At 40.1% G+C, this 16,379-nt stretch overlaps 1 protein-coding gene across 2 annotated transcripts in view; it reads right to left on the bottom strand.

Moving 5' to 3' along the window:
• LOC123515031 (carbonic anhydrase-related protein 10-like) overlaps positions 1–3,090 on the bottom strand; it is a 67,969-nt gene extending 64,879 nt beyond the window's left edge. For both annotated transcript variants that reach the window (XM_045273411.1, XM_045273410.1), the window contains exon 1: positions 2,337–3,090. In XM_045273411.1, coding sequence (XP_045129346.1) covers positions 2,337–2,412 — 76 coding nt within the window. In that variant the 5' untranslated portion in view covers positions 2,413–3,090. The remainder of the gene's footprint in view (positions 1–2,336) is intronic.
• Positions 3,091–16,379: the final 13,289 nt, after the last annotated feature.

Below are 16,379 nucleotides of genomic sequence, written 5' to 3'. Positions count from 1 at the left end.
CCTCTTCCTCCTCCTCCTCTTCCTCCTCCTCCTCCTCCTCCTCCTCCTCCTCCTCCTCCTCCTCCTCTTCCTCTTCTTCTTCTCTCACCACATTCCAGACCCCATCAGCGGAATCTTGGGGCCACGAGGAACGAAGATGAAAGCAGTGAGAGGAAAAAGATATATAACGATTCTCTTACCTAATATCTCTACCAGTGTATTCTCTCTCTCTCTCTCTCTCTCTCTCTCTCTCTCTCTCTCTCTCTCTCTCTCTCTCTCTCTCTCTCTCTCTCTCTCTCTCTCTCTCTCTCTCTCTCTCTCTCTCTCTCTCTCTCTCTCTCTCTCTCTCTCTCGTCCTATATAGTGTGTGTTAATGCTGCGGGAAGTCAAGTCATTTATCAGCCGGCGGACTGTTCATTAAGAGCCAGTAATGCTGGTAAGCAAGGGCGGCAAGTGAGGAGGACTTGCCGCACTTAATAATTGTTCATAGACGTACTGGTATCATCGCCCCCATTCTTGTTCCAACTTCCTGATACATAATAGCTTCAGTAGCGCTTCCATTTTCCAGTTATTTAGTCTATCTAGTGTTCAGAATTCAGTGTTATCCTTTTCCTTATTGGTCGTATGGTTCTATTTTATTGCTAGGGTTCAGGACGTTGTTATGGTCTTTCACTTGCTATTTGGTACGTCTTTCTTTAATTATTAGACACTTCTAGGATATTTTTCTTGTCCCACATCTATTCCCATATATTCTACTACTCAGAAGTACCAGACGTGCCCCTTTTTCATCCCTTCTTTCATGTGCGTGTTTTGAAGATTATAAACATTGCTTTTAGCGTTGCGAATTGTTGAATGTTGCAGTGACCGTGTTAAGAGTATAGTTTGCTTGGACACAGACACAGGGAATTATTTTGTGAATATGAGGGTGTTTTCTGTCTTATCTTTGCTGTGCTAGGAAACTAAGAGACCACTATAAAGGTAAGTGTATAAAGATTGTCAATCGTTAGTATAGGACAAATTATCTACCAGTGAAAATTGAAAAATAAATAATGACAACGAATTCTGAACTCTATGATTACGAGGGTATTTTTTATCTTATCTTTGCTCTGCTAGGAAACTAAGAGACCACTATAAAGATAATTGTATACAAACTGTAATTGGTTCGTATAGGACAAATTTTCTACCGGTGAAAGGGTTAATTGCAAAAAAATAAGAAAGAAAAAAATTGGTCTCGAGTGATAATAAATAACAACAAACTCTGAACTCTCTATGTTGTTTAATTACGCTACTCAGTTGGAAGTAGAAGAGAAAGTACAACACATTAGAAGGCTTTTCCCCGCCCACTTAGTTTCATATATAAACATTTAGGTAATGAGAGAGAGAGAGAGAGAGAGAGAGAGAGAGAGAGAGAGAGAGAGATTGATTGATACACCTGCAGTTTTTGTATTTAGTATTCCTGTTCCATTAGTGCGCTGTTAATGTTTGTTTGTCTGATGAATGGAAGTTTTCAAGACTCATGATTGGCGCTGCTGTTTGTGTGGGATTTAATGATGATGATGGCCATGTGTTTATCTTCCTTTAAGTTTGATATTTTTGACATTTCTTTTGTACTACACTCCAAAAAAAAAAAAAAATGATAGAGTATAAACATGTCTTTGTACAATCACTTGCTGTAAAAATGATGTAGAATTTAAGCTGCTGCAAGTATGAAAGTAGAATTGCGAAAGGAAGAAGAGCATGGGAAGATTTAATATGTGTGGAAATATACAGAACATACTGACATATATGAAAGAAGAGGAATGAAGTAAGAAAAAGACTAAGTGAGGATAAAATGAAAGAGTGAATGAAGAAAAAACAAAAACGAAAGAAAAATAAGAAATTATGTAGTAGAGAAAGAAAAATTGAATAAAAATGTAACGCTCAGAAAGAAAAAAAACTATCTAGAATTACAACGACAACAACGACAATGATAGTAACAATAGTAATAATGAAAATATAATAATAATAATAATAATAATAATAATAATAATAATAATAATAATAATAATAATGATAGAAGGAAGAAGAGGATGCATTGGAAGAGGAAATATACATAGAAAAAAAAAAGAACTAGAATAATAAAAACAAAAACAAGAACAATGGCAACAAAAATATTATCAAGAAGCACGAAAATAAAAATGAACAATAATGACAATAATAAGAAGAAAAACCAACAAAAACGTCAAAAAATAGAAGAAGACGAAGAAGAAAGAAGAAGAAGAAAAAGATAAAGAAGAAGAAAATTAAGAAAAATAAAAAAAAACGAAAAAGAAAAAAAGAAGAAGACAAAAGAGGAAGAATAATAAGGCGCTACTCACCGGACTGGAGGGAGGAGTGGGGTAAGGACGGGAAGACGAGGATAACGCAGGCTAGCAGCTCCGTGAAGAGAGCCATCTTGAGGCACCCACCCGTGTGTAGGGCGTCAGGTTGCCACTCAGCTCACCTCTGGGAACACCAACCCTCGAGGCTCTTCACTCATCGCGTCCTGGCACTCTCTCACTCACGCATCCACGCACGCACGCGCTCACTCGCACCGTATCCAGTTTGCCTCTGTTCCCTTCCAGCCTGTTACACTGTCACTGTCACTACCACTGTCACTGCCTCCTCCGTAAACACAATCTCGAATTCTATTACTGTCTGGGAAAATTGTATCGATGTCACTCGTTTTTATGGCGCTTTTTTTCAGTTATGTGATGTGCCTTTCTTTTCTGGAGTTCTCTTTAACTTCTTATTTTCTTTTATTTTTTTTTTAATCCTCCTCGTCTCCTTTTTCTTCCTGGTACTTGTCAAGGTATTTTTTCTCTGTTTCGCTCTTATTTGGATTTTTCTTGCATTTCTTTTTGCAAACTTAATGCACTGGATGCTGTAAATTCCCGGTCTTTTTAAATCTTTTCTTTCGTCCTGTCGGGAAAGTTTCACCGACCGTCAGTCAGCAGTTTCTCATCCCCCCCTTTCTTTTTTTTTAGGTCATGGTTTATTTTGCTGCGTTTCGTTTTGTCTTTCTTGTTTATTTGTTTATCTGTTTATTTTTTTTGTGAGCGTTCTAGTTTTTCCACTGCCGCCAGATGTCGTCGTTGTGTCTTATGGATGTTGGGAGACCAGTGTAGTGCATCGCCCTCGTTGGATTCGCCATGCAGGGAGGAGAGAAGCGTGTCAAAGCGTCACTACTTTTTTTTTCTCGTGCCGGAAGCTGCTTTACATTACATCGCAGGTCAGAGATCTTCAGTAGGACGTAATAGTGTGTTGGTGCACCTACATGTTTATTGAAGCAGGGAGAGAGCTTTCCTTTTCTCCATTATCCCATCCTGCGGCGAGCCTGGAACGAGAAGAATGTTTTTATTTTATTGCCTCACTACTGTTTGACACATCGCTGCCTAACCTTTTAACTGATACGGTCATCCTTTGTTAACATGTGAAGTACTGTTGGAAATAGCTAAAAAAAAAAAAAATAAATAAAATAGCATGAACCCAAGAGCAAAATAAAGTAGCGTGTTATTTTTATAGACTACAAGAAAAGGATATACGAATCTGTTGTACGTGAAAAGAATAAATAAATAAAGCTGCAAGTTAGTACTAGTGTGAAGCATACCTGTCCATTCCCGACATATCCTCACACTTCAATCTATCTAACCTTTTAAAACTCAGCGCTGACAACATTATTACTGACTCAATTCTCGAAAAAAAGGAAAAAAAAAAAAAACTATAGGTGATTATAGACTTAGAAAAAAAGTAACAATTTTTTTAATCATCTGTCTTACATGATTGTGCTCGTGAATAGTTTTGTAGAGTGATTTCATTGTTTTGTGTGAGTTGTATATCGTGGTGCAAGCTGCAGTATAGGATCTGTATAATAAATAAAGGACACGAGTCGAGTGCGCACGATTAGCAACAAAAGGGTGGCTTCTTTTTATTGGAGTCTAATTAAATATCATAATTGGTTTTAACTATTAACTGATATTTGTTGTTTTTGCTTTTTTTTATGTTTTTGTTTTAGGATTTTACTAGAATGTTGTCTTGTACGACTGTGATGTTACAGAAATAAATCAAATAAGTGTTTTGGTGTAGTCATTATTATTATTATTATTATTATTATTATTATTATTATTATTATTATTATTATTATTATTATTGGATGCTATTATACTTATTTTGAAATGACTCAAGTGACGGGGGCTGACACAGACTTATAACTGCGATGTGGCATGTGAAAATTTTGTTTAATTTTTGTGTACGCTTTAATCGCAGTTTTTATTGGTGGCGTTTGAAGGCTTTCCTCATATCCTGCAGCATGTGTGTTTTTGTCAGTAGTGTTATTAAAGTGGTTGACGGGAGTGACGCGGACTTACAACTTACAGTGGTGTGGCCCTTGCAGACTAGATGACCGTATTGACTTCACGGGGCGGCATCGTACACATGACCTGAGCTGCGGTTCTCACAGTCAGTATGAAGTCCGCTGTGTGATTCCTTGAGCCTGGAAATGAAAGGAGAGATGTCTATAGGTTAAATAAACTAACGATCTTTGATGAAATTCCAGTAACTGCTAAAAATACACAAAATCTTTATATTTATATCGCGCATCCCTTAAAAATTTAGAAAAACACATAAATATACATAAGATAAACGATTCGAATTCATAGAATAAACTGGAATATGAAAACAAAGCATAGGACAAATATAATGAAGAAAAACTACCCTATCTTTGTTATTCTTGAATGAAAAGAGAGAGAAAAATTAGAAAATTGATGAAATAAATAATACGGGCTAACTTGAACGATACAGAACCAAACAAAATACACACAAATAAGAAAACTTTACTGGATTTAGTGTCTGCCAAAGCCCGTCACTTGCAATCCGTTCAGGTCTCAAAGGGACGGCTGAACAAGAGGAAGGAAAAAGAAATGTATAAAAAATGTCAGTGATTCTTTGTCTGAAAGGAGAAGGAAACAACAGTGGAGGAAAAATAGAAAGAAAATGAAGTCAACTATTCCTTAAGACACGACAAGGAAACGCGGAACTAACTCTAAATGGGTTGGAAGTTCACGTTTCCTTGATTTAACCTTTAACTTACTTTCTCTCTCTCTCTCTCTCTCTCTCTCTCTCTCTCTCTCTCTCTCTCTCTCTGTGTATGTGTGTATGTGTGTGTGTGTATGTGTGTGTGGGTGTGTGTATGTGTCTGTTATTGTGGTGTAGTATAAATTAATTCAACACCCAACTTGACCTTACCCAGTCATCTCAGCAACTTGTAAGGAGTAAGTGTAAAATAACGAGTCTATTTTGCACTCCAGCTGACTTAACCCATGACCACACAGTCCATGTAAACCTGAATTTAACTTAGTTTTTTTTGTATTCAGCTTTACAACTTCACCTGTACACACCCCGTATTACCTTGGTGGGAGTAAGTACAGTAATTTTATCAGTGTTGGTTACCTACATGCGTTACTCCTTGTCTGATTTAAAAGGTGCTGATGATAAGAATGGTGTGAAAATGTAGAGAGAAGCAAAGTGTTATACGTGAACTGAAAGAGACGTAGATGAGGACAGTGACCAACATGATGCTTCTGGTGGGAGTAAGTACAATAATTCAATAAATCGTCAACTTAACCCAACCTAACCGAATCATATTATAGCCGCTTGCAGAAAGTTAACGGGATTTTGTAACTGTAATGTGATTTAGCCAAACTCAGCCATCCCGACAGCTGCTTGCAAGAATAAGGAGATTCCTGGAAACAATTTTGCACTAAGCAGCAACCAGTGTGTCATCCAATTAGTCTGGTGGAGCTGCTCTTTCTGCTCTATTTTCTTTTTTTTTTTTTTTTTTGTTTTGTTTGCATGGCCAGACTGCCACCGCCATTGTTGTTGCGTTCACATCCGGGTTCATACAGTCTGAACTCCACCTCATGTATATTATTAAGTTCATGAAAGGTCGATATTCCAGTTCATTTTTTTATCGCAAGATGAAATATGAATCAACAATAATATTTTCATACGTTGTTTTGACAATCAATTATAAAAAAAAAGAAGGTTACGGTCTTCTTAATCTCTAAATATAGTCGTAGGGTTTAGATTTGACTTTTACATTTTGCTAAAAGTGACCTAAGAAAACTTTGATATTTTTTTGTATAAGTTGTTTTGACATTCAGTTAAGAAACATAAATAAATAAATGAAATAAATGGTTAGGGTCTTTCTTAATCTCTAAATATAGTCGAATAGTTGTTTGAGTTTAGATTTGACTTTTACATTTTGCTAAAAGTAACCTAAGGAAACTTTGATATTTTTTGTATATACTTTTACCACGTAATTTAAGCAGGAAGTAAATTCATAAGTTTAAAGACTTTTATGTATACTGCCCCAGGGGAGAAGTACACGGCACCAAGCGGGATAAGTACTGATGATGTACCGTCGAGAGAGAGAGAGAGAGAGAGAGAGAGAGAGAGAGAGAGAGAGAGAGAGAGAGAGAGAGAGAGAGAGAGAGAGAGAATCAGGTGGAGGAGGACGAGAAGGAGGAGACTAAGAACTTCCGGGAGTCAATCACCTGCCACGGGGCTCGAGAAAGGACGCAGAAACTTGTGGTAATGGAAGGCACTTTTTGTCTTAGGGTGTCTTGGATTCGTCGGCAGGGTGTGGGTTTGTCAGGACGCGGCGGCGGAGGAGGAGGAGGAAGAGGAGGAGGAGGAGGAGGAGGAGGAAATCGTGGACAAACAGGAAGGGATACAATTTCACGTTTTATGCTTTCTGAAACTTATTGGGAAGGTGGTATAGAGTGTTGCAGTGTCGAGAGAGAGAGAGAGAGAGAGAGAGAGAGAGAGAGATTGCACATTAAGTAAGGAAAAGTCTAATACATCTTTTCCCTTTAATATGTACAGAGGTGTAAAATCTTTCCCAACATATTTTGTGTAAACCTAATTTTCTTTTTTTGTCATTCTTTATGTTTGTGTACACATTTTTTCCCCTCATTGTTTGTTTCCCCTGCAGGCATTTAAGTGTGCGTGTATATATACTTTTTATGGAAGTTTGTGTTAGTGCTTACTTTTTTTCTATCTTTCATAATTTTTTTGATATATTCTTGTGTGTGTGTGTGTGTGAGTGTGTGTGTGTGTGTGTGTGTTGTCTGTTTATCATTTATACGTTGTGCATTTTTATTCTTTGTATGTCAGGATTCATATTTTTTTAATCATTCGTCGTAAATTATTCTATTTTGTACATTCTTTTCCAACTGTCCTTTGCGTTATTTCTTACTTTTCACTCTGTACACTGCGCTTTGTAGCTTTTTGCGCTAAAATTCTTTGTCTTTTGTATTTTCATAACATTATTTTCATTCTATATTTTATTTATACATTATATTTTTCATCCTTCCTTTTTTTGTGTTAATAATATAAATTTTTTCACTGGTTATTAAAAAAAAAAAAATCATCACTTTTTGTGTATGGAAATCATCTAAACATATAGGCTTGTCTGTCTAATTAAGTCTTCTTTTCTATGGATATTTCTTACTATTCAAATTATTTTTATTATAGTGAGTCTTACCATTAAGTGTTTTTATACTAAACGTTATGAACATGCTGTAAAATGTGTGTGTGTGTGTGTGTGTGTGTGTGTGTGTGTGTGTGTGTGTGTGTCTTTATCTGTCTACGTATCAGTCTTCATCTCTCTTTCTAACCTCCACGTGTCCATATCTTTTAAAACTTCAACGCTCTTTCCTATAACAACAACAACACTTCACGCTCACACTGCTTCTATTCATACAGTGCCGAGTAGACACTTTTTACCCGCGGCCAGCAGAGAGGAGGTTTTGCTCTTCACCAGTTACTACGTCGTGAGGAAAACTACTGACGAAGGGTCCGCTGCGGGTGGAGAGAAAGAGGGAGGGAGGGAGGGAGGGCGGGGAAAGAATTTGAGGAAAAGAAGGAAAGAAACACAGACATTTTTGAGTTGTTTTAAGAAGTTGCGAGGAGGATTGAGAGAAGAATTCCACGCCATTTTTTTTATTTCTCTCTCTCTCTCTCTCTCTCTCTCTCTCTCTCTCTCTCTCTCTCTCTCTCTCTCTCTCTCTCTCGTGTGGTTTTCTCTATTCCATTTCATAATCTCTAAACGCTTCAGAGGAGAAAGAAGAGGAGGAGGAGGAAGAGGAGAAGCAGAAGGAGAAGGAGAAGGAGGAGGAGGAGGAGGAGGAGGAGGGGAGGAAGAGGAGAAAAATAGATAAGAACACTTCAGTATGAGAAGGGAAAAGGCAGCAGCAGTGAGAGAGAGAGAGAGAGAGAGAGAGAGAGAGAGTGGTGGAAGACAAATAAAAAGTTATCTGTCCTTGGAGAGTTAACCGAAAAGGCGAACCGTGTACCCTCCCCTCCTAAGACTCTCTCTCTCTCTCTCTCTCTCTCTCTCTCTCTCTCTCTCTCTCTCTCTCTCTCTCTCTCTCTCTCTCTCTATCACTTATTGTCTCTCTACAGTCTACATGCTCCTCTCCCTCCCTCCTTCTTTCTCTTTCTCTCACTCTTTTCTCTCCTCTCTCCCTCCATCAGTTTTTTTTTTTCAATGTTCCTTCATCTTCTCTCTACCATTTTCCCTATCGTTTCTCTTTTTCCCTTTAGAATCTCTCTCTCTCTCTCTCTCTCTCTCTCTCTCTCTCTCTCTCTCTCTCTCTCTCTCTCTCTCTCTCTCTCTCTCTCTCTCCTCTCTCTCTTATCTCTTTTATCTTTTTCTTCATCTCTCCTCTTCCTTCCACAATTTTACTCTCCTCCTTCTCTCCCTCTCTTTCTACCTCCCTCCCTCCCTTCCTCACTTTCCTCCCCTCATTCTCTCTCTCTCTCTCTCTCTCTCTCTCTCTCTCTCTCTCTCTCTCTCTCTCTCTCTCTCTCTCTGTAATGATTTGTATTATCTTTTCTTTCCGGACCTTCAAACACTTTTGTTGTCCTTCTTGTTTGTTGATTTGATTTTGTTTGCTACATGTATTTGTTTGCTGATTGGTGATCTAGTTATGAGATTGTTTGTCTGCGTGTCTTCTCTTTGTTCATTTGTGTGTGTTTTGTGTTTGTATATCTGTCTGTCTTTGTCGTGTTCCATCTCTGTGTTTTCTCTTTTTGTATTTATCTTCAAGTAAATTTGCCTGTTTGCCTGTCTGTCTGTCTATTTATCCGTGTATATTTATCCGTATGTCTATCTATCTGCATGTCTATCTATGTATCTACCTATCTATCTGTGTGTCTCTTTTTCCTCAGAACGCGGCAATTTAAAACTAGACTGAGTCCCACACGAGCCATAATCGAAATTTTAACTTTCCTTCTGAGAGCAATACACACACAGACAGACAAACAGGCACAGATCCAGCAGACTACAGGCAGACGGACATAAAGGCTGGGATAGAACGCATGCAGACAGACAAATAGACACAAAGGGAGATCCACATGCACAGGAAAAGAAAGAAATGAAATTGAATGAAAACAGAAGTAAGTAAATAAAAGAAACGAATATAAAAGACAACATGATACGCGGACAGACTTGCTGGTGGGTAGACAGACTCATGCAGGAAGAAAGCTGGACTGAGATACATATTTAGGCAGGTGAATAGATGAGGTGAAATGAATAAATAGATAGATACAAGGATAGATATATGGCTAGGTGGATAGATAGATAGATAAATGGACAGATGGAGAGAGTTTTTATATTTTTAGAGCAAGTTTTTTTTATTTTCATCTTAACAAGTCTCTTTTTAACATCTCTCCCTTAAAAATAATAATAACACACACACACACAAAAAAAAAAAAAAGCACGAGCGATCGGTTGCGTGGTAGGAGGAACACAGGAACTGAGGATGGGCGTGGCTTTAGTGTTTAACTTTTCCCCACTGACTTCTTACTCCCTCCCTTTCCCCTCGTGACACTCTTGAATTCCTGCTCCCACTGCCCATTGTTACCCCCTCTCCTTTACCACTCTCTCCCCTCACCCCTCTACCTCTTTCAGCACTTGTTTCACCCTTTCTCTTTAATTCACCCTTTCCCCTCGCTCTTTTTTCTCTTCCTCCGTTTCTGCGCTTTTACTTCTCCCCACTCCACCTCATCTACCTTACTGTGGCCCCTTTCTTTACCACTGGCCCTTATTCCCCCCCCACCTCCGACTTCTTCCACTACTTGTTCCTCCGTTTCTCTTTAATCCCCCACCTTCCTCTCATTATTTCGCTCCTTCCATTGTCTTTTTCTCCACCTCTACCATTTCCCTTCACTCCTCTAACTCTTCCATTACTTCCAACACCTATTCGTCTACCCTCTCTCTTCTGCTATATTTTCTCTTTCCCCCCTTTCTCATCTACCTTCTCCCTGCCTGCTACACCATTAAGCCGCCACCGCCCCCGCCTTCTGCAGTGCGTAGAGACGTGCAACTGCGGCCCAGAGATACTCTTACAAAATTGGGTACAGGAGTCAGTTTGTTTAGTGCTCGCTTTAAGCTTTACATGTGAAATATCCTTTTGACTTTTTAGTGTTGTTGTTTTCTTTTCAAGTTTGTATTGTGTTGTGGATAGTCTTCGTAATGTGTTATGTATGTTTCTTGTGTTGTATTCACGTGTATAAGGGTTGATAGTTTTTATTTGGGTTCCTTATTTGTGTGTGTGTGTTTTTTTGATGTTTCTTGTAAAGGTGTTAGTGGATGTTTTTTTGTTGGTTCAGTATTCTTCAGTGTTTATCTTTATGTTTGGTGTTTGATTATGAGATTCGTAGAAGGAAAAGTGTTTACGTTGTTTGTTTGTGTGTTTTATTTATGTTTCTTCTTTTTTTCTTGTGTTTTAATGTTTCTAGTGATGGCGTCAGTGGAAGGTCAGAACAGTGTGTTGTAATGTTTATTTGTACGTTTGCTATTTAACTGGTAAATGTATCGGTGCTTTGTGTGGATATTGTGTGAAATTAATGCACACACACACACACACACACACACACACACACACACACACACACACACACACACACACACACACACATACACACAAACACACACATTCTGTTGGTGCTATTGTTTTCTTGCTATCCTTTTTTTGTTTTCGATTTATTTATTTGGATAGTCTTCATTTCGCCTCATCTGCCCTGCTCGTGTTTTAGATGTGGCCGGCAACCTGGACTGGCGCTGACAGGTTTGGTGGACCCGCGACGGTGTGTCAGGTGAGGGACTGATGTTAGTGTCCGTTTGATGTCACAGGATGCCAATTAGATATCGTTTTTGTGGTTTTCTAGATCCCAGTACACACTTTGAAAGACTGCCAGAATGCATAGAAAAGGCTACCGTGTATTAGAAGGATAGAGTTTTTGTTATTGTAATTATTTTTTCGTCGTATAGATGATAAGTGTTACTTAAAGAGGAATGCAATACGAGTGAGTGAAAGGAGAGACGGCAAGCATGGACAGGATAGACGGTGTTGAGGAAGAACGTCACTGCAGCGTAAGACGAATGAAGACTGAAAGAAAAGTCATTGAAATTTTATTTGATTATGAAACTTTTAAGTGAAACGCAAATATTTATACTTCCCAGAAAATAAAGAAAGCGAAAGAAAAATAAGACAGAAAAAATAATGAGAGACCACAACTTTTTAATTTTTTCATATCTTATTTTGGATTTGGTAGTGTTGCTTATCAATAAAGAACAGTGAAGGACAAACGCGTACGTATGATGGCGGTAGTGTTGTTGTTTTTAGTGGTGGTGGTGGTGGTATTTGTCCATATTTTACGCAGCTTTCCATAAACAACACTGTAGGACGACAGCTTTGACAATGCTGATGATTTTTGTACATTCTCCATACCGAACACACCCAAATAAAACCTTCAAAACCCGTTACTGTTTCCTCATCAACGTTAACCAAATCCGTCATCTTACAGTGCACACAACAGAGTACTGCGGTAATGAAGAGCTTCCAATCATTACCTGAACCTAAGCTGAGTGGTTGGGGAACATACACGAGGGTCCTTCACTATGAGCAACCACGCAGCCACTCCTATAGTTTTCAGTTTACCGACATTTCACCTGCAGCTGCTCTTGACTGAGTGATGAGCGGCGGGGGTCTGCGCGTCAAGTATTCACTGGGTAGTTAGTGGTGTACTGAGTGGCTTGTTGTATTGAAGAGGATTGCTTGCACGAGTACGAGGTGTGTGTGTGTGTGTTTCACTGTTTGATCTGCTGCAGTCTCTGACGAGACAGCCAGACGTTACCCTGCGGAACGAGCTCAGAGCTCATTTTTTCCGATCTTCGGATAGGCCTGAGACCAGGCACACACCACACACCGGGACAACAAGGTCACAACTCCTCGATTTACATCCCGTACCAACTCACTACTAGGTGAACAGGAGCTACACGTGAAAGGAGACACACCCAAATATCTCCACCTGGCCGGGGAATCGAACCCCGGTCCTCTGGCTTGTGAAGCCAGCGCTCTAACCACTGAGCTACCGGGTGTGTGTGTGTGTGTGTGTGTGTGTCTGTGTGTGTGTGTGTACAGGGAACTTTCAAATGCAACGATAAAAGAAAACAGTAAATTTCTAGAACTACTTTGTGTTATAAGAGTTATTGTTGGTGTTGTTTTTAATGCAGTTGTTGTTGTTGTTGTTGTTGCTCTGGTTATTGACTAGATAGAGCTTTGGTACACGTATGGCATAACACTTGAATATACCTGACTGACTAAATATACCTCTAGATGGTGTCAGGTAATGGGAATTTAATAGACATACTAACACACCGGTCCTTGCCCCACCACCACACCCACCCACCCACTTCCTCTTCCTCCTCCTCCTCCTCCTCCTCACTTCCCTCTCGTAAATCTAGTTAATCGCAGGTAAAACATTCCCCCTTAGCTGTGCCAAATGTGATTGTGACTCCCGTTTGAAGGATAATAAAGGCACTTACGACAGTCACGAGGAAACGACGAGACGTGAATAATTTCTAAGAATACTACGTTTGTTTCTCGACTCTGTGTGTGTGTGTGTGTGTGTGTGTGTGTGTGTGTGTGTGTGTGTGTGTGTGTGTGTGTGTGTGTGTGTGTGTGTGTATGTGTGTGTGTTGTACGGGCGCACGAATCTATGTATTCCTTAGTCATTAGGGAAGATAAGAGGGAAAAGAAAAGTCAGCAATAACAACAACAACAACAACTACTACTACTACTACTACTACTACTACTACTACTACTACTACTTAAACTATACCACCACCACCACCACCACCACCACCACCACCACCACCACTAACAACAACAACAACAATAGCAACAATAATACCAGCAACAACAACAATATCAAAACATCAAAACTAACCACAGTACACAAGCTCCCCAAATTTAGTATGCAATATCGGATACACACACACACACACACACACACACACACACACACACACACACACACACACACACACACACCGCAATATACATCCTACTACATCATTCTGCGTGTGTCATTTGTTGTTACGCTCGATAATCAATCCAAGAATCGGGTGCACCACTTTATTATTACCGTGGCATCGAGTCAACGTTTTCTATGATGCACCGCTGAACTAGCACACTCGCATCAGCTGAGCAGGCAGGATGAGGCAGCTGTTAAATAACCCGCCAGCCGCCACGGGGGACGCGTACTGACTATAGCGGTTAATTAACGCCGGAATTGAATCTCAGGTGTGCGAGTGTAAATTAAAAAGAATGAAAAAGTGGAGTGAGTGATTGGGAGAAGAAAAAGATGACTTGTAATGAGAGAGAGAGAGAGAGAGAGAGAGAGAGAGAGAGAGAGAGAGAGAGAGAGAGAGAGAGAGAGAGATTGATTGTTTATTTATTAGCCTCTTTTCTCGTAAATTTATTCAATAGGTGGTTATTTCCATGAAGCCTTGACCCATCGAACCAAAAATTGATCGCTTATGGACCTATAGGCTCAATTAATTACATGAGTTTCAACATCTTTAGCTATACAAGAAAAAAAAACCTTAGAGAGAGAGAGAGAGAGAGAGAGAGAGAGAGAGAGAGAGAGAGAGAGAGAGAGAGAGAGAGAGAGAGAGAATGTGTGTGTGTGTGTGTGTGTGTGTGTGTGTGTGTGTGTGTGTGTGTGTGTGTGTGTGTGTGTGTGTGTGTGTGTGTGTGTACCCCAAACACTTGTCCAAAGTACCACATGTAGATAATGTGCGCGGCGCCCCAGCCTAGTGGCCCATCAGACAGGTGTTGATGGGGCTGAAAATACCTGGTTGGGAGGGAGGAAAGGGCAAGGAGGAGGTGGAGCTGGAGGAGGAGGAGTTGGTGGTGGTGGAGAAGGAGGAGGAGGAAAGGAAAAGGAGGAGGAGGAGGAGGAATAAGAAGAAGAAGGGGAGGAGGAGGAGAACATCTTAACCTCATCGACAGACTACGATATGCTACCTCCTCCTCCTCCTCCTCCTGTTTCTCTTCCTGTTCCTCTTCTTCTTCTTCCTCTTCCTCTTCCTCTTACACTTCCTGAACGCCGCAGCTGATATCGAAGTTCAAGGGAGGAGGACGAGGAGGAAGAGAAATAGAGAAAGAAAGGCTAAGGAAGGAATAGAGTGAGTGAGTCAGGAGGGAGGCAGAACAGAATGCTTAGCAAAATTTGTAGTGTGTCTCTTCCACACCTGACTGCTCCGGGCGTCGTGTCGTCTTCACTTTCCGATATTCTTGTCGTTACTGATGAAAAGAAAAATTAATGAGTCAAGAAATCAAGGAACGAGGTGTAAGTGGAGGGAATAACCGCCTCTCATGACCAGATTTGAGTGGCCAATAGAGGGAAGGAGGGAGTGAGGGTAGGAGAGAGGAGGGTCGAGGGAAGGAGCGTCTTCCAGGAATGTATTTGAAAGTCAGGCATGCAAGGAGTGTGAAGCAAGTGAAAAGAAGTAAGCTAATTCCCTTGTAGGTCAGAATGCAAGACGTTTCTCTCTCTCTCTCTCTCTCTCTCTCTCTCTCTCTCTCTCTCTCTCTCTCTCTCTCGTGTGTGTGTGTGTGTGTGTGTGTGTATTTACTCAGTTGTACAGTACACAGCATACAGGGCTGAGCTACGTTTGTGTGGTCCTGCCTCCGTATCTATATTTGTCCAGCTTTTTTTTCCACTTTTTCGCCAGTGTGTGTGTGTGTGTGTGTGTGTGTGTGTGTGTGTGTGTGTGTGTGTGTGTGTGTGTGTGTGTGTGTGTGTGTGTGTGTGTGTTTGTGTGTGTGTGTGTTAGTCTGGAGTAAATTCGTGAAAAGTCATGAGAAAAAAAGAGGGGTCAGTGAAGGCAGGCGGCACTGATGAAAGGTGGTTTTGTCATGATATTCCCTAAGCTCACTTGTCGCGCGGAGGAAGTAAAAGAGAAAACAACGAGAAAAAAAAGAAAAGAAACGACACACACACACAAAAAAAAAAAAAAGACAAGGGGTCGTATCTGCATAAATCCTCTCCCTCTTCTGTATCTTTTGCCTAGCTGGTATGTACATGTGGTGGAATACAGAATAATACAAAAGGCAATGCAACACACCGCCAGTGTATCTATCTTTGGCTCATATGACGTTATTCTTTCCTTCGGGGGATTAGAGTGACTACGTTGTCTGATGTACCAAACAAGAGAAGCACAAACCGAGTAAAGATAAAAACCAAAAAGGAAATATGTTGGCAGATAATGAAATATACCTCTTTTCTATACACGAATATCATCAACAAAATTCAATACAATACCAAAGATTTGGATATGTATGTCGGTAAGAGGTTGAAAGAGGAGGAGGAGGTGGAGGAAAAAGAAGAGGAGGCGAATATATGAAGACAAGAAGGAGGAGGAGGAGGAGGAGAAGGACTAAAGGATAGGTGGAAGAAAAATAGAAGAGAAGGTGGAGGAGAACAAATTAAGATGAAGGAGAGAAGGAACAGAAGAAATAATGAAGGCAGGAAGAGGACGGAGAGGAGAGTGGAGAAATTAAAAGATGAGGAGAAGGAAGAGAAAAGCAAATACAGAAGAAAAAGAGGAGGAGGAGGAGGACATATAAAAACGAGAAAGAAAAAGAGGAGGAAGAGAGGGACTACATTAAGAGAAGGAAGGAAGGAAAAAGATGGAGTATAAATAGAAAAAATAAGAAAGAGGATAACAATTCAATGGCACGAGAAAGAAATTAAGAAAATAAAAGAGGAAGCAGAAATGGAAGAGAAGAACAACTGGAGAGAGAGAGAGAGAGAGAGAGAGAGAGAGAGAGAGAGAGAGAGAGAGAGAGAGAGAGAGAGAGAATAATAATAATTGAAGTTGTTGGTTATCTTGTATTTCTCGAAAGACCGATGACCTTTCCCTCCCTCCATCCCTCGCTGTCTTTTGCTGTCCGTCCTTCCTCTCCCCACTCTTCACCTCCACCTCCACCTTCACCCTTCACCACCCCCTCTGCCACCACGTC

This window comes from Portunus trituberculatus, chromosome 38, assembly GCF_017591435.1.
Source record: "Portunus trituberculatus isolate SZX2019 chromosome 38, ASM1759143v1, whole genome shotgun sequence".
NCBI classification, from domain to species: domain Eukaryota; kingdom Metazoa; phylum Arthropoda; class Malacostraca; order Decapoda; family Portunidae; genus Portunus; species Portunus trituberculatus.
The sequence above is the reverse complement of the archived record's forward strand: the minus strand, read 5'-3'. Positions and strand labels throughout refer to the sequence as shown.